Below are 19,319 nucleotides of genomic sequence, written 5' to 3'. Positions count from 1 at the left end.
CTAAAGAGCAATGTTAGAACCATTTCCTTCTTTTCACATCAATATCAACTAAAGAAATGTGATTTAGGTTTTTGGTGTCGTCCCTCCACGCCCTACTTTCTCCTTGCAGGTGTTGCATATTGCAAACTTGTTATCTTCTGCTCACACGCTGAAGAATTCCCAAACAGCTGACATGTTGCAGGTTAAGTCACAAGGTTCCTACATGTTAAAGAATAGCACGGACACGCGCTTCACACTGTGAGCGGGTACGCGCGACACACGGCGGAAAAGTTGAGAGAAAGTAGAAAGAGACTGTGCTGTCGCGTCTGTGTGTGTGCGTGCGTTGAGAACTGTAACTCATATAACTTATGTTGTCAGTTAATTGGAGCGTTGACCGGCATGAAATCACCATTTGTCAGACTGACCTGCCGGTCGCCGGTCATGGCCGAGCACGTGAAAACCGGCCAGTTCGGGTACCGGCCGGTCTATCGGTGCAGCTCTACTTTTTAACTCTTGAACTCTTTCATAAGTTTTACGTAAGGAAGTCTTTTTTTTACAAGACTTTGCCTATTGCTTATTTAGTCATACATATTTGAAACTTCTTTAAGCCCCTGTAAACCAATTGAACGGGGGCTTTCAGAGGAAACATCTGCTATGTATTCACATCTTTATCTGATTTTTTATTTTTTTTTAGCTATTACAATATAGAAAATGCATAGAAATGGGGGACTCAGACGTTTGGTAAAGGGGAGCAGATGGGAGGTTTTGATTTGCGTAATTGTCTGCCACCAGAACTCCAGTGGTTAATACTGACAACCAGTGGTTCAGTGTGTTGTATATGTATTCACTCAGTCGTGCGGTCTATGTTCCTTCCTGACTGTCAGACTAAAAAAATCTGTGCAAGTTGGTGGAGACGATCTTTAGCTGGGGTTGGTATAGTTTTTGCAGGTTTCAGCTCGTCTTGTTTGTCCCAGGCTTTACTGTTTCAACTTTGACCTACTGTACTAACACGTTTTTCTGTGCAAATGGGGATTATTAGCATGTATCAATTATCAGTTTAACTTCCGAATGAAGTGGTTTAGGTAAACTGGATATACTGTTGGTCTGTTTTCAACTGATGTCTGATGGCTTTGACCTGTTGGACTTTATTTATAGCAACATCGCTGTGTTCTCAGATCTCAGCTGTTAAGTTGGTGAGCACAATGTTATCATAACCGTTACAGATGTAAGATAAGAAATTATTGTGACAGAAATTTGTCTTTGACAGGTCAGGCTTTAATGACATACAATACATATTAAAACATTTGATACATATTTAAACAGTTTAAAAGTGTTTTTTTAAGTAGATTGTTTGCCTTATGCAAGTCAGTTGCCCTGTTGGTGTTATTAAAAATGTATTGTAGGCTATGCGGTATTTTTCTGCTTGGAAAAAATATACAGAACTAAGCTAAAGTTTTGATTCACAGCGCTGTGAGAACAGTCTAGAGAGAGAGAGAGAGAGAGAGAGACCGTTGGCATTCCCTGATGGGTATCTTTATGAAAGATACAGATTTTCAGTGGAGGGAATTCTTGCTTCTTGAGCCGTATGTTGCCAATGCAACATATCGGTTTGAATTATGTTTTGATATTTATTTTTTATTTGCTCCCACGATCGCTTACTCCTGCCAGGGTTGCAACTGAAAGAATAGGCTACGGCAAGGAAAGTTTATGGAATGCACAAGTGTAATTATGGTTTTATATTATTTATTATGTATTACGTGTTTCTGTAGGATTATCGTTTGCTCTTCTTGTGTAAATCTGCGGCTCTGGTAGACTTGTCCATGTTTGTGATTGGTCATATGGAGCAAACCCCGCCTCTTTTATGTGAACGCTCTCGTCGCTGGATTGGGAAACCCTGGGTTGATGGAACAAGTTGATAACCACCGTCGTGACACAGCTGATGCAGGACCGCGGTTGTTAGGTTTGTTGAAGCTGGGTAACTGAAATAAATCCAGGGCATGCTGATCTTGATTCGTAGTACAGGCCTCTGGACTGTAACCAGTCCCATTTGCTGTAGCAGCAGTTCTCTCTCTCAACAATCCTCCCTCTGTTTTTTTTAGGGGGAAAGTCATGTAATCAAATTCTTATTCCTGAAGCTCAAACCAGATGGTGCGAGCTCAAATCTTGAAGATCTGAGTTTTTTTTTCTCTCTCTCTCTTGCTCTCTCTCTGTTTCTCCCTCCTTTTCTCTCTCTTGGTATGTCTCCTGTTTTTATTGCTCTTGTTCTCTCTCTCTCTTTTCCTTTGCTCTCTCTCTCTTGTCGTCCTGTCCTCCCCCTCCCTCCATCTGGTTGTTGGTGGTATACGGTGTCAGGAAACCAGGGAAATTGACCTGGAGCCCAGAGTCAAGGTCTATCTAAAAGCATCGGGGCTATTTTCTCAGCTGCATGCAGAGAGAGAGAGGGGGGGGGGGAGAGAGAGAAGCTGTTATAATAAATGGGAAGGGGAAGGAGGAGGGAGAAAAGGGAAATGGAGAGATGATAGTTTGGGTATGAAAAGGGGCCCCGCTTTTCATGAAATTGTTTCAAGAACATTTCAGTGCGCGTTCAACTTCTTTTGTGTAGTCGTAGTTGGAGAGACACTCGGTTTATGTCTTTGCTGGTCCGCAGTTCCTCTCAAAGACGTAAATGGACATTTAAGATCTTTAAAAACATGAAGAAATGTCATAGATAGTCATTGAAAGTCAAGGGTAGTGAAAGGTGATACCTTCTTTTGGCACCAGATAAATCCGCTAGGTATTACCAAACAGGACAAGAATATTTTTTGCTTAATAAATGATACCGTTGTATTTCTAAGAAACTGGTGCTGCTGTGGCGAGGTGATGTGGTGCATGGCTAGTAAGGGTGTAACGGTAAACACAATTCACGGTTCGGTGTATACCTCAGTTTTGGGGTCACGGTTCGGCATATTTTCATTAAGGAAAAATAAATAACACAAATGTCAGAAATCAGAAAAGCGTTTATTGCCAAAGTAATTTACACTTACAAGGAATTTGCATACATAACCAACAAACATGCACTCTTTCTCTATTAGAAACATTCTAGCAAATAACTTTAGTTTGAACAACAAATTACAGGAACTGCAGATTAAAATCAGCTATAACCTAACTCTGGTACAGTCATCAAATGGCGGCACGGTCCCTTACAAATAAAATCAATACACATATATTACATAGAATGCTTAAAATTTGATAAGTATCTTTTGTCTGTACATGTTGAAATTAAATGACAGCAAAACGTGGTAGAGAACTCAGCATAGTTTTTTTCTTTCCATTCAGCTACGGCTTAGTGCCTGTGCTTCAGTGTTATAATGGTAGGGAACAACTTTTCTGTGTCATTTTGGATTTTAATGCGTTGGAGATGCAGCATGTGTACCTGCATTAGTAGGTGTAATGCAGTGATGTTGCTAGGTACGTGTCCTGCAATAGGTTTTTACAGCAAAAAAAGCTCACATAATTTGAATCAAAACAGCCAAGCCGTAGACTGCAGATTTGATTGGTGAAGTGAGCTTATTAATGTTGTTATAGTTGTTGGTTATTACTGTCTTCATTTCCTTCACACCATGGGCCCAGGCCAGCCATGTGTGTGCTGGAGCTCTGTGACCAGACTCATGCTGCAGTCAAAGCAAATTAGGAGCAACTGAGACACAAATACCTGCTATTATCACAGCATCAGCAATCGCCTTTCATTAGCATGACTAAGATCTTCTAGCCAAACACAAGGCCTTCAAATTACGGCGTTGGTGAGGAAAGACCTGTATGTGCAGAAATATGACAGACTAAACAATATAGAGAATTGATACCCAGGCTGCTGTCCTGGTTTCTACACTACAAACATGCATACAAACACACCCACATACCAATGTAAGAGGGAAGGGATTCATTCAACTTTGATTTATTTGGGCCAATGGTTCAGCACTATTGTTCTCTACAGTCATGCAAATAAAGCACAGTGAGTTCACAGTGAGAAGTAGACATGAAGAGAGAGCATGCAAGCTCTGGCAGCCTTCCTGTTTCTATAGCAACAGCAGGAAAATAAACTGCTGTGGTTGTTGGCTGCTCGCCTGCTGCTGAAGGGACTCTGGACAGTGTGTCTGTATAAAAGACTATATACAGTGTGTCTGCGTATGCTTGTAGGTTGCTGTTATTGTGAAATTCTCCACATTGTCATCATTTAACTTAAGTTGAAGGATCCTATTCTCCTGTAAAGTAGCTGATTCATTCATCCCTCCTGTGTAACCATGTCTGTGTTGTGGCAATAGCCAGGGCAATCAAATGAGTGGAGACCAGGGTATAAATGCATCCTTACCAGGTACTCTGCATGTCAACACCCCTTCAGATTTTAAAACCTTGGAAGATCAAATCCAAACCATATGGTGGTGCTAAAACAGGGCTATTATTATTATGCTGCAATCAGACTACATGGTATTTTTGTCTTCGTGACTGTATCAGATTTAGGGCTGGGTACCAAATTCAATACTTTTTAGGCACAGACCGAATTGCCTCTGAAGTATCGAGTATCATAAAATGCCTTGTTGCTGTGACTATCATCAAGAGTACCTGCACACTGTTCTCTTGTTCCCAGTTCTTCTTTAATTCTGCATGGACTTGACAAAGTATGACCATAAATGGTCATCCTCAGGTTAAGGTGAGGGTGTGAACAACCTTTCTATATATAAACAAATGTGATGACATGTCATACATCATATGCAAATTGGATAATAAGCAATATATATGAAAACAGAGTGGCTGACTCCCATATAAGTGTCAAATCCACATTACATTAACAGTACACAACCAGATGCAAACACACACTAATACAAAAAGAAAAATGTATATGAATGTATTCTTGGGGTACTTGTGATCTAACAAACTAATTAGACCACTGAAGTGCAGAACAGGTTCTGATACATACTCACAAAAAGAAAAAGGCAATAGAATGCATGTTGGGTTATTACATTTTGAAATTATAAGAATAATATAAAATCAGGAGTTAGCATTAATAAGATTGATTGGTGAGAATCATTCTACCAGATGTCATGTAGTTTTCCATAAAAAAATACAAAAAGTGAATGAGCAGCAATTCCTAATGTAACATCAAAACATATAAATATTGAATATGTATATTTGTAAATATAAAATATAAAACTTTTATGGATTACATTTGAATCCATTTTATTTCTATGTATACATACACTGCTGCTGTTTATTTTATAAAAAAAAAAAATTTTTTAGGTCTTTATTTATACGGGACAGCTGAAGACATGAAGGGGGAAAGGGCCGCAGGGCGGAGTTGAACCCGCAGCCGCTGTGTCAAGGAGTAAAAGAATAAATGGGCGCATGCTCTACCAGGTGAGCTACCCAGGCTCCCTCGACTGCCTTTCATGACTTGTGTGATGTCGTACAAAGGGGATCGGTAAGGTGCCAAGGACAGTATTGCTGTCAAAATTGCACAAAAATCAAATGTCGTGTATCCGGTTCGTAATTTGGTCATAAACAACCGAGTCTCTTGCCGTTCCTTGAATTTGTCCAACGATTTCAGTTCCCGATTCTTCTCTCCAGTTAGACATTTTCGATGCCTTATTTCTGGCATCTTCTTCTTCACCCTCGTTGTTTGTTTACTTCCGGTTGCGCCAGCTGCATGTTAGAAACTTCATCAACATGCCCACTAACTTTATGGACGACTGGCTCGGTCTAAGTATAATAAAACAGTCTCAGTCGGACATCACTGGCGGAGCTGAACGTTTCAGGAGAATCAGCCCAAGCCCTCACGAGAAAGTGAGGCAGACAGCCGCGGTAGTACGGATTTTTTTTCTTTTTTTTTTTTTACTCAAGAAGTCCATTGACACACATTTGACACACAACACTCCTTATGTCTGTTGGGTCGGGCCATTATTGGGATGATATTGTATAGTCTGATCACGGCATTAGTCCCTGTAAAGGTGACAGTTTGGAGATACAGTAGCAGGATTTACTGACAACATAGATGGGTATGCATTAGGGCTTTGACGCCGAACTTCGATATTCGAATATAATTCGAATATAAAAAAAAAAAAAAAAAAAAAAAGATATTCAAACGAATATTAGGCAGCCCTTAATATTCGAATTTCGAACCTGTTATGGGCATTATTTTTTTGTAAATGTGTTTGCTTGTAAACCTTGTTTTCAATTCAGATTCCGAGGCTTTTTCACGCATTTCAAAATGTAACTACACGTCGCGGCGACGCACGTCGCTCGGCCGCGGCTTGGTAGCGCATTTCCCCCCCGACTCATTTCCTGATTCTCTTTCTCAATAAACAACATGAGATCAAGGAGAGGGTTAACTTCTCCTGCTCCAGATGTCTCACCGTGGTCAGAAAGAACAGAGGAGACACTTTGTTTCTCTCACTAAGACTATAGAGTCGCTACTCGCTCTGAAGCTACTGGTAATCACCGTCACTCTCTCACAACACACTCCCCAGACACACACACACACACACACACCCATACACACGCGGCTCGACGCACACACCAGCGCAAAAGTATGAACATCAGACCACTTACGTAGGCTACGGTGAAATATCCGACCTTCCTGTTGAAAGCATATTGTTTGTGTTTAATCCAGGGTCTGACTTTTAATTTAAAAAAAAAAAAACAGTGGTGGCAGTGTGTTCTTCTTCTGACAACATCATTGCACGCCTACTGACTGATACACTGCCCCCTGGTGGACAGAACATATACCAAGTTTGATACCAATATAAGCCTTACTGAAGGCATTTAATGGTCAAAATATTATTAATAAATATTCAAATATATTCGAATATTCATAAACAAACGAACTTCGAATATGATTTTTGGGCAAAAGTCAAAGCCCTAGAATGCATGTGGGAGAAACAAATAAAGAAGAATGGAAGAGGGATGACTACAGAGTTTGAGATAATGGGAGCCAGAGATTTAGGAAGTAGATCGAAGAAATGGTCTGAAAAAGAGCAGATTTGTCAGCACAGTTACATCAACTGTGCAATCACAGCAAAAGATTTATGAGCAGCAAAAGTGGCCAGCAGTCATTCATTTTCAATAAGAGTTGATGGTGACATTTGGCAGCTGTTGTCGCGGAAGCATTGGTGTGATTTCTTCGATCATTTAGGGGAACTCCAGCGATTTTGTGTGATATTTAGGTGTTAGGGAGTACTATTGCATATATGAAAAAAAGCAGGATAAATCCTTTTGTTCCTCCAGAGGGAGCTGTGTGAGGTCCAAGTGATGTCACATGAGTCAGCGTCGGTTGTGGCTGCAGACTACGAATCTGAAAATGTAAGAATCTGGGGGTGTGGAGTTAGAAAGAAAATTGAAATTCCGGCAATAGGATGGAACAATGTGGGACAACAGGACCACTACAGTAACTGATAGCTTTAGACACTTCTTCCCTTCACTTATGCATATTCTTGCGCATATGGTTCCAAATATTATTATTTTTCTTGTGCATTGCCACCCTTAATCGACAGGACAGCCTAGACATGAAAAGGGAGAGAGAGGGGGAAGACGTGCCGGAAAGTGCTGCAGGCTGGACTCGAACCCTGGGCCCCTGCGTCGAGGAATAAACCTCCATACATGGGTGCGTGCTCCACCTATCGAGCCACCTGGACACCCTGGTTCAAAATATTTATTATATTATATTATTTATCTTTAACCTTAAATTCTCTTTATGCACGGTTTATCTGCCTGTTACTTACTGGACTGCCTAAGTATTATTAGAAACTGAGTTAATGGAGCAAAAACAACTCGGACAATGTGTTACTGGAGAAGGCAGAAATCAATTTAGTTCAGTTGATAACAAATTTATTTATCCTGATATGGTAATTTGCATGGCAGTTCATGATAACACAGACTAACCCATACTGTGGAAAACACATAAAATGATGCCTCTGAAGCTTAACCATAAAGCATTCGTATCAGAGGAAATGAAGGACTTGGAATAATGATTACTTTTATAAGCTGTTATGTGTAATGGTGCCCTGATGGTAGTAGGATAATTTTACCCACTATGGTGTATTTAGACAGCCTTAGAATGCTCAGTGGTTACTTTCTGATTTGTTGACAGGGTGGAATCTCTTCTGAACAGAATGTAACATTGCTGTTTCTGTCTTTCAGTGACAAGCTATCAAACCAGCAGATGGGATTTTTTTTAAATCTATTGAATAACTGGAAATTGACAAGGAATTGAGTTACTGCATAAGGTGTAAGGTATTTTTTCGAATAATCGATGAATCGGATAAAAAAAACAAAACAAAAAGACATTAATTTACATCAACTCAATACATACTTACATGTATGTTGTTTTAGTTATCTCCGCGACTGAGTGGCGTGTCGCGCGACACAACGAATCAATAATGAAATTCGTTGGTAACTTTTTTAATAATCGAATTTTAGCGATTTTATCGATTAGTTGTTGCAGCCCTAGTCTATATCCTTGACGTTCCACTTCTGGGATTGCTCCGGTGCCGCAGGAAATATTGCCGGATGCATGTCTTTTCGCCGATGTCCGTTTCCTTACGCTTTCTTTGTGTTAGCATTCGTGCTCTAACCATTCTATTCCAATCTGAGTTTTCTGTTGCACGACTAAAACTCGTTCCACCAAAACAAGTTCCTTCCCGACGCTATTTTGCAGAGGCACCGAGCGGAGCTTAACACCGCCCAGGACGATTGTGATTGGTTTGAAGAAATGCCAATAAACCGGAGCACGTTTTTCTCCCATCCCAGAATGCTGTGTGGACTAGCCAGACCCTCCTCCGCTCCGCAACGTGTGGATGGTCTGGTAAAGCGAGACTAACTCCAACATTCTTGGTACCAAGTTTGCATTTGGCTTGACAGGTGTTTGTCCCTACTTGCTCGTCTGTCACCATCACCTGTAGTTTTTGCAGTATCAATTATTGTTGCCACTAGCTGGCGACCATTTGATCTTGTTAAATATTGAATGCTGTTCTGCCAAGCAAATCAGCAAAGCTACGCAGAATTTCACTGTGCCAGTTGCAACTTTTTGCACGCAGGCAGAGACGTCTGCTTGGTGTGTCGGGGGGCCTTGACAGTAGCAACCAGGGATCCTCTCGTCTCCGCCTCCCACCTCTCTCCTCCCGATGCCAGTTTAAATACTGGGTCAGTTTAAATTCAGCAGCTCAAGTCTGCCAGTTCAGGTTGCCAGCATGACTGCTCTAAGTAAGATCATGCCTCCTTTAATTTCTCTCTTTATTTATTTCCATCTGCTTCTCTTTTTCCCCTTCTTGATCCAGTACAGAATGACATTGGTATTACCAGTTGGGAGGTGCAATTAGATTTTATGCCTGTGCATCAGTTTTTCTGTCAGTCTTGAGAACAGTTACAGTTACAGGGAGACTGAGGTAATCAAGGGACACTTACGTATCTATATCATCACTGTACCCAAGTGCAGTACACTTTGACAGTGTATCTCTTCACTACAGCTTTCAACTGTATGCTGTCAGAGATGTTGCCGTACTATTTATACGTGGTATCTTTCCCTTTATGTCTCTGGTTGTATTACGCCCTGCAGGCAGTGTTGTAAATCAATGAGCAGGACTGCTCGGCAGTGTTGGATTTTATGGCATCAGTGTGATGAGGAATTGCAATTTGTCAGGTATTAAAATTGTTCAAAATCATCCAATTACAAGTTGATATCACTGGCTTTTAAGGGGCACTCGGACGATTTTTCACATCAAGTTTGCCTCCGTCGTGGTCAGTACTACTCATCCTGTGAGAACAGTTGTATAATATCTTCTGTGGCTGTAGAGGAGCTTTGTCAAGTCTGTAAGAAAAAAAACACACCACAGGATTATGGGCTGGGAGACTACAAATACAGGAATCCTTACAACTCAGTGGTTTGGAGTTTAAAAGGCGTGAGCAGTCACTGTCGAGAATCATTATGGGAAGTGTAGGGACTAGTGTTTTTGGGGCTTAACCCATAATCTGTAAAATCAGGGTATCATTGCCTCTGCTGGGGGTGGGCAATGTGGAAAAAATCCTTATGGTATTGGTATGCAATTTTATATCAAAGTATTGATTATAGCCTGACCAATGGAATTTTGAGACTGATACAAAAAAAACAATTTGTTACTTATTGGCCGACATTTCAAATTAAACTTCATCTTCATTGATATTGTCCTCGAGGGGCAATTTGTGGTGCAGCAAGGCATACATGCAAGACAATTGGACCCACAGCACAACAAAAGACAACAAAGGAAGGAGATCCACATGAAGTGGGGTACTGAATAATAAGCATATGAAATACAACCGTAAGTTCTCATAATTTTAAATAGTCAGAGTTCTACATTTCATAATTAAAGTGCCAGTTTTCCTATCCGGTATAATCAATAATACGACTAAAATGGACCCAAACACCAAGAGTTATAGTTGACATTTACACAGATTTCGGCCCAGGCAATTTATAGGCCAAAGTTTTGGCTGGGCTCTAATATCAATATATATATCATCACCAGTGTTGGGGGTTACTGTAATCAGATTACATTTGTCTGTAACGCATTGCTGTTGATCAAATAATTACCGCGTTACCTGCGTTACTGGTTCTTCAACTATCTGCATAACGGGAGGAAAGAAAAACAAATCAAAAGTCAGTTTTCATGTGTGTTTGCGTAACACCATAACACTTGTCCGGGTAGACGAAACAAAAACGTCAGAGCTATCGCTTAAGGCTCTGACACACCAACCCGGCGGCCGACCGTCGGCAGAAACTGATCATTCGGCTCCCGTCGGTCCAAAAAGTGCCTCGGAACACACCGAAGCGACGCCGACCTGAGCGTACGTTCAGCGTGAAACGTAATACATCTCCATAATAGCAGGTGGCGCTAATCTGCCAAAAAATGAAAACCGGAAATGACGAACGCGTCACGTGGGTCTGGCTTCTCTCGAATTTCAAAGTCGACCATAATGGTGGCTCGTTCGGAATACGATCTCGTGTTTTACAAAAATAGTTCACAGAAACGTGTTTCTGAAAACATTTTAAGCGAGAAATAGTTGCTGAATCTGTCTGCTTTTGAGAGATTTTCGTCAGATTTTGAGAGGCGTTCGTCACGCTCATCCCGCTCGTCATTTCTGGTACGTGTTTTAACATAAGTGCACTGATTCGCTAGTCAAGGGCTAGCACTCCACCAATCAGATTGGTCATTGAGTCCGACTGTGATGTTCGCAACTTTGTTGTCAGCTCTGTGGTATTAAAGAGCATAAAAGAGAGATCTTGTGTCCTCATTATAATAAGGGTGTGTGTTGATCTGGGCATACACGAGGTTTAACTTTATATTGTTATTTGTCGGTTAAGTTATGGTGCATCTCAGGTGATGTTACGGAGTAATCCAAAAGTTATCTAATTAGTAGTGTAACTAGTTACTTTCAGCAGTAAGTAATGTAGTAAAGTAAGGCATTACTTTTTTGTAAAGTAACTAGTAATGTGTAATCTCTTACTTTTTTTGAGGAACTTCCCCAACGCATTACATTTTTGTGGAAAACCAATTGAGAAATTGTTAATGGAATAAATAGAAGAAATGCCAGTTTTGAGTAAGTAAATACATGACATGTCAAGTTGCAAAAATGTCTAATATGACAACAAAGCAGTCCTGCTCTTTGATTGTAAAATAGTCTACAGTAGACTAATGCATATCGCCCACCTCTAGCCTCTGCTGCATTGATTCTGACAATTCTTTTTTGAATTATTCTCTTGCAACCGTTTAAACATGACAGGAGAGCTGGAGTGCTGCTGCTGTACATATTTAAACCACTGAACTATGAGATTTGTATCCTTGTTTTTCAGTATGAGAAATGTAGTGAGAACTGCATTTTGATCTGGCAGGAAATCACAAGTTATGTTATGCAAGAGTGAAAGTATGCTAAACTACAATCTACAACAAAGTGTACTGTGACTACAGTTATTTGCTCCACTTTGTAATCCAGCCAATATTAGCCCATCCATTTGTCTACAATATGTCCAGTCCCAAGTATGATTGGTTAATGGCAGTGAATGACAACTTTGCCCCAAAAGAGAAGTGCATGTATTGTTGAGGTCCCCCTTGAAAACGAGGTTTCTCAAGGGGTAATTCCCAATAAAGAATTTCAATACGAAGCATATTTATAAATGAATACCATCTCAAAAAAAAGTGTGTGGATTGTTTTGTAAACACCTTTTTATTCCTGATTCATCTTGAAACCTGGGAAAAGCTCCAGGAGTGTACCAATTAGTACCAGCAGTGACAGCTGATTCTAGCTGAACAGATCCAGCATGCAGCTAGGCAGATCTGCAGAGAACACACTGTGCTGCAGCCATGGCAAGCTCAGTGTGAGGGGGGAGGAGGGAGGAGGAGCAGAACAATGTCAGAGAGAGGGAAGGAGGGTCCTGCTATAAATTGATCTAGTCGTTTTTCTTTCTCTCTCTCTCTCTCTCTCACACACACACACACACACACACACACACACACACACACACACACACACACACACACACACACAGTTCTGTCAGGGAGAATATATGGTGTGCAGTTTAGAACAGAGAGGTTGGACAAACTGCCCTTGTTTCTCTGTGCGTCCGTGAGCGAGGGTGTGGATATTCATTCGTGTGTGTGTGTGTGTGTGTGTGTGTGTGTGTGTGTGTGTGTGTCAGGATAGAAAGAGGGCTCTGTTGATTTCAGTAGATGGTGTACAGCAGCAACAAAGACCTATAGTTTTACTCTCGCTATAAGTGGTTGGTCCTATATTAACAATTGTGGTGTTTATCTTACCATTGAGGTGAAAACTACAATAATAATATCTGTAATTTCTCTGCATATGGACGCCTATAATATTTGCTTAAAATACACACATAATTTTTTCGAATTACTTAATCTTTTTTTTCTTGTAGCACTGCTGAGAGCAAATTAAGACAAAAAATAAACTATGAAACAGATGACATTCCATTTAAACATGCACTCATGAATATTATTTGTAAAAACAATGGATCAAATGACTATGTGTAATGTGAAATATGTCGCTTATAGAAATGAATGAGAACCGGCAGCGGCAGATTCCCGCCTACCAAGAGCCTGGGTCTGTCCCAGGTTTCTCCCTAAAAGGAAGTTTTTCCTCGCCACTGTCGCACTAAATGCTTGCTCTTGGGGGAATTACTGGAATTATTGGCTTTGAAAATTATAGTGTGTGGTCTAGACCTACTCTTTCTTTAAGTGTCTTAAAATAACTGTTGTTATGATTTGATACTTTAAATAAAAGTTAATTGAATTGACTCCACAGAGAATGGACCTTTTTCACAGCAGACATGTTGACTTGTCATAGTAGGAAAAGCACAGCTGAAATTGATAACCTTAACGATGGCTCAGTTCCATCAAGTGTCCCAGTAAGATATTTCAGTGAGTCAGCATGCACAATACCAGGACCTCTCCTAAGTGGAATGCAGCCATCATTAAAGGTTTGAATACACCTGTGCTTTTCCTACTATGACATGTCAACATGTCTGCCGTGAAAAAGGTCTATTATCACTAAAGGCTGACTTATGGTTCAGCGGAGGCTTCATGCAGAGCTTTCGCCGTAGCTTACATAAGTGGCCTGAAGTTTATGTGTGTGTGTGTGTGTGTGTGTGTGTGTGTGTGTGTGTGTGTGTGTGTGTGTGTGTGTGTTCGAGCAAGTGAGAGAGTGACGGTGATTAGCTTCGGAGAGAGTACCGACTCTAGAGTCATAGTGAGAGAAACAAAATGTCTTCCCTGTTCTTTCTGACCACGGTGGGAAATCTAGAGCAGGAAAAGTTAACCCTCTCCTTCATTTCATGTTGTTTATGGAGAAGGAGAACCAGGAAATGCAATGCTACCAAGCCACGGCTGAGCGACGTGAGTTTTTTGAGAGGTACACGTCAGTCCGCGGCGTAGGGTCATTATCTTCATGTACCTACTTACGTACCTACGCCGTCGATTTAACGCAGACTCATAAATCGGCCTTTACTCTGCAGTTTCTCTCAGCTCAGAGCTTTTTAGGATCTTTCAGTTTATTGAAATGTTTTCAAGCATGCAGCTTCCCTGTTTTGGTTCCATTTCACAGCTAAGACTGAACATTTGCCGGTTGCTGTTTTTAGTGAAAAAACTCTGACAAACCCTGTACAGTACGCTCAGTATCAAACAGCAGCTAGAGACTAGCTGGTGACCATAGTGGAGCATTTAGCAGCTAAAGAGACAGATATTTCCCTCAGGAGTTGGTGGAGACCAAAACCAGAGAGAATAATGGACATATTAATTTTGTGCACACAGACACAACTCCTAATGTCAATGTCAACTGTCAGTGTTGCTCTGTAGTCTGTAACTGCTGGATGTGTAAATAGGAAACTAACATGTTTGCCATAACAACTTCATAAGGTCAGTGTTGTATAGTATTGTACAGTTTTTTTCTGCTGCCCCCAAATTGCCAAAAAAAACGACAACACGTCAATGCAGCTTCATAGAGATTTAATTCGTTACCATTTATAGTTGCATTATATTTAATTAGCCCTCAAGACTACAAGACAAAATTGTTCAAGACACATTTTTAGCCACATGTTGAAAAAGGTGTAAATGCATTGGTCTCTCCAAGACACACATACGTAATCTTAAAGTAGCCCTTCCAAGGTTTTTCACCTGTGATCATGGTTGTTTAAGGGCCCTGACACACCAACCCGATAATCGACCGTCGGACAGTCTGGTGAGGTCGGTGACTCGAGTCTGTTCGGTGTGTTCCGTGTCGTCAGTCGGAGGAGCCGTCGGCCTTTATTTTGGCCGACCCGACATGTTCAGTCGGAGACAGGGCAGTCAGGACTCACCCAGAAATGGCAAGCGGATGAGCCTCTCAAAATCTGATAAATCTTTTAAACTGACCTTTGTTGATCTGAAATGAAGACAGATTCAGCAACTGCACGGCCTATTTCTTAAATTTTCTTATTTTCTTAAAATGTTTTCAGAAACATGTTTCGGTGAACTATTTTAGTACAATATGAGATCGTATTCTGAACAAGCCGCCATGACAGTCTGGCTGTGAATTTCCGGAGAAAAAATCAGCTGCTGGTTTTCATTTTCTGGGAAACAATACAGAGAAGCGCTGCCTGCTGCTATGGAGACGTTTTACGTTTCGCGCACGAGCAGAGCGTACGCTCAAGTCGGCGCCGCCTTGTTTTGGACCTCGGGGACCTGACTGATCAGTCACGCTGCCTTTTCTGCCGACGGTCGGCCGTCTGGTTGGTGTGTAACAGCTCTAACAAGGACTGCATTGTCTGCCCAAATGACATGCAAAACGTTTTGACCTATGTGTGCTGCTAACCAGCTGGCTTAACTGCTTTGAACATGACATTACCCCTACCCAGTGAGGCAACTCCACTGCTCTGCTGCTGCTTCTTCTCGGTATTCTGACATAAGCTGTTTGAGTCTTATGTTCCTATTGTTCTAAGCTTTCAATGTCTCATAGCTCTTATGTATAATTTACTGATACCAAATACAGTAATGCATTACATGTTTCCCATACAAAAAAGAGTGCCTGTGCAGTTAGCAGCACTGGGCAGACAAAACGGCACCACTTACAGAAACTACAATTTCTTCAGCAGTGCATTGCAAAAACGCCACATTCTAAAGACCCTAACATGCAAACAATAAACATTTGTACATAGAAAATACTGTGTATCTTAGTGCAAAAGAACAAAAGAAGAGTGCAGTATGTTGAGGTAGTGCTGAAACCTGCACTGGACCAGACATGGAACCAAACCCCACATTACCCCTAACCGCTGCCGCTGCAGAAGATTACAGCGGAAACATTGAGTCATTGTCTTGTGTTCCAGTGGTTTTCAGACTCTGGGTCAGAACCCAACACTGGATCATGATAGGTTATAAATAAATCCCCAGATTGTTCTGCAGGAACGGGTGATGGCTTTTAACTGTAAAACCACAATTTTGTATGTAAGCCTTTGTACACTTTGGATTTTGCTGTACTGCCATTTTGTTTGGAGTGTAAAATCCCCTTCACAAGTGTGTGGGGACTGTTGGGAGTGTAAAAACCGGACAGTAAAGGTGGAGACAAACTGTAGTTTTTAAACTACGTTAATGTAAACCAAGCAAATTTATTGATAAGTAGGGGTGTGACGAGACCCGCAGCTCATGAGATGATACACGAGATTGGGTTCATGAGAACGAGACGAGATTTTAACACTATTTTAAAGAAAACTCTAATGACGAAATATGACTGGGACTTTCGGTCTTTTATTCAATCGAAAGTCACAAAATGAAAATCGAGCACTGTGAAAGTTTTCGCCACAATCTCAAGTGTCTTCTCTTCTGTATAATTCACCTCTTCATTTGTATCTTATTCTATTTTAGCCTGTTTTTCTATTTTTTTAAACTCTTGCTCTTTAATGTTTTATGTAAACTTTATTTCTTTACTATAGAAATAAAGTTACCTTGCCTTGCCCTACGTGTATGGCTATTTGCATTAGTATATCCAAATCCTCTTTGGGAAAACAATGACACATTAAGTGGCAGGCAGGCATGTCAATGTTGTCACAATGAGAACACTTCAGCAGTGTGTTTCTGTTTCCAAGTTTGCAAGAAATAGTAAATGGGTAGTTGATTTGGGTTTATTTAACATGTGATTGTAGTAAAACTTATACGCTTCATGTTGTCTTCTCTCTCCCTGCAGGCTGCTTTTTGGGACTCTGTATCCTGCATACTACTCTTACAAAGCTGTCAAGACAAAAAATGTCAAGGAATATGTAAGTACATGAGCACCACTCAGCATGTATGGACGACCTCCTTAATTTTTGTATGATTCTACTTAGTTCGTTCTTATTTGAACAAAATAAAAAACAGGTCAGGCAGAACATAAAATGAGATTCATAAACTCCTGTCCTGTTTTGGATGAGTGCGATCACCTGAGAGAGTAGGCAAAGCCGTACGTGTCAGGCTCTATACTGGAAATGTACTTTTGTTGATCCAGACTAAACTGAATACAACTATGACCATTCACTTTTCTTCTGCTAAGGAGTCACAGAGTACACTATATGATATTGTAACTGCATAGAATGGCTCATTAGCTTCAAAAATAAATCCATTGGTCTCATTACGCAAGGAAAACACAGTGACCAAATGTTCAGTTTCTCTGCAAGCACAATTTCAACTTAAAAATAACCAGAACACATTTGTTGTGCTATACTTTGTCACATGCCATAATAAACCTCCAGTACACACTTTATTTCTCTATTTAAATAAGCTGGTCTGCATTTGAGAAGATACTGCTTTATCCTGCCTTTTGATTTATATATGCCTATGTTTGCCACCCACCTCTTTTGTGCAGATAGTTTTGCATTTATTTGAACCAAAGCAGAAGCTGTCAATGTGCATGTAATCATGTTAGATTCAGCACTTGAGAAGTTGGCCAGTAACTTGTTGACACTGCCTGTCTGCTACATTAAATGTTTGCGCGTGTGTGTGTGTGTGTATGTTAACCATGCCCAAACAGTGTACAAGCTCCAGCATGTGGAAGTGGCATGTGTCCTGCATTTCTGTTGTTGTTGATCATCCATACAAACCAAACAGCTTTGATAGGCATCTCCGTCTCTTGCAGCTGCCAAGATTCATGTGTGCAACCGTGTTCTTAAACTATGTGCAAATTAAACAATCAAATGATTGCCTTCAAATGAAGAATTTGTAACTCCTGAAGATACAGTTATAAATCATTGGTCTGTGATGTTCAGTACTTTCCAGGCAGCTAGTACTAGTTTTTAATGTAGAATGCCTCTATTAACATGTTCATTTTGACAGCCCTAGTAAATACCATTATAAAAGGAAAATATAGTTGGTGCTTTTGTTAATGTCTGATATAAAGTTTTATGTTGATGACAAAATCAACAATCACTTTGTCAAAGAAAGTGTTCAATTTTGTAAAGATAAATATCTGTTTAATGCAAATCAGAGCATTGGATTTGATTGTACAGCTAGGTTTTTAGTGTATTTTGGACCAATCTTTCAGACCTCAGCAGCAGAGGGTCGGACTGTATTCCTGTATCTTCTTCAGATACATAATAATAGTGGAATAATTATTAAAGACCTCATATTATGCTCATTTTCAGGTTCATAATTGTATTTAGAGGTTATATCAGAATAGGTTTACATGGTTTCATTTTCAAAAAACACCATATTTTTGTTGTACTGCACATTGCTGCAGCTCCTCTTTTCACCCTGTGTGTTGAGCTCTCTGTTTTAGCTACAGAGTGAGACCTCTCACTTCTGTTCCATCTTTGTTGGGAGTCACACATGCTCAGTACCTAGGTAAGGACTACTAGCCAGTCAGAAGCAGAGTATGAGGGCGTGTCCTGACAGTAGCTAGGTAAGGACTACTAGCCAGTCAGAAGCAGAGTATGAGGGCGTGCCCTGACAGTACCTAGGTAAGGACTACTAGCCAGTCAGAAGCAGAGTATGAGGGCGTGTCCTGACAGTAGCTAGGTAAGCACTACTAGCCAGTCAGAAGCAGAGTATGAGGGCGTGTCCTGACAGTAGCTAGGTAAGGACTACTAGCCAGTCAGAAGCAGAGTATGAGGGCGTGCCCTGACAGTACCTAGGTAAGGACTACTAGCCAGTCAGAAACAGAGTATGAGGGCGTGCCCTGACAGTACCTAGGTAAGGACTACTAGCCAGTCAGAAACAGAGTATGAGGGCGTTCCCTGACAGTACCTAGGTAAGGACTACTAGCCAGTCAGAAGCAGAGTAGGGCGGGCCCTGACAAGCATGCTAGTGTCATCTAGAGCAGTGGTTCCCAACCTGGGGTCCGGGGACCCCTAAGGGGGGCGGCAAAGATCACAGGGGGGGCGCAAGTCTTTATCTGGTTTGAGGTTGAGGTAAAAAAAAAAATATTTGCACATAAATATATAATGTATACAAAAGTCTGTATAAAAACTATATATTTTTGTTCTTGCTTAAACTTGTAGGCAGGCTACTTAGTAGGCCAAACCTCCGGGACCTCTTAACCTGGGACCCTTGCTGTCATCAGGTCAGCTGCTAGCTGCTATCATCCTCGTTTTTCCTGCCGCCACGGCATCACTATTTTATGAATGAAACATGGCGGAGAAACATAAAAGTGCTGATAACTCCTCTGTATCAAAAAAGAAAGTAAGGCTCTATCTCGAGAGTTACCTCAACTTCGGTTTCGGAGGGGGGGGGCTCAGCTTTTCTTAGACACAAGTAGGGGGGGCGCCAAGGAAAAAAGGTTGGGAACCACTGATTTAGAGGATGGATACCCGACCCGAGCCCGACAGTACTACG

The 19,319-nt window shown here is 41.0% G+C and overlaps 1 protein-coding gene across 1 annotated transcript in view; it reads left to right on the top strand.

Annotated features, from left to right (window-relative positions):
• Positions 1-19,319, top strand: part of reep3b (receptor accessory protein 3b) — a 50,267-nt gene that overhangs the window by 5,082 nt on the left and 25,866 nt on the right. The window contains exon 2 of the mRNA XM_035997330.1: positions 16,702-16,774. Coding sequence (XP_035853223.1) covers positions 16,702-16,774 — 73 coding nt within the window. The remainder of the gene's footprint in view (positions 1-16,701; positions 16,775-19,319) is intronic.

This window comes from Sander lucioperca, chromosome 22 (assembly GCF_008315115.2).
Source record: "Sander lucioperca isolate FBNREF2018 chromosome 22, SLUC_FBN_1.2, whole genome shotgun sequence".
Classification (NCBI taxonomy): domain Eukaryota; kingdom Metazoa; phylum Chordata; class Actinopteri; order Perciformes; family Percidae; genus Sander; species Sander lucioperca.
This window is presented reverse-complemented; position numbering and strand designations above follow the sequence as displayed.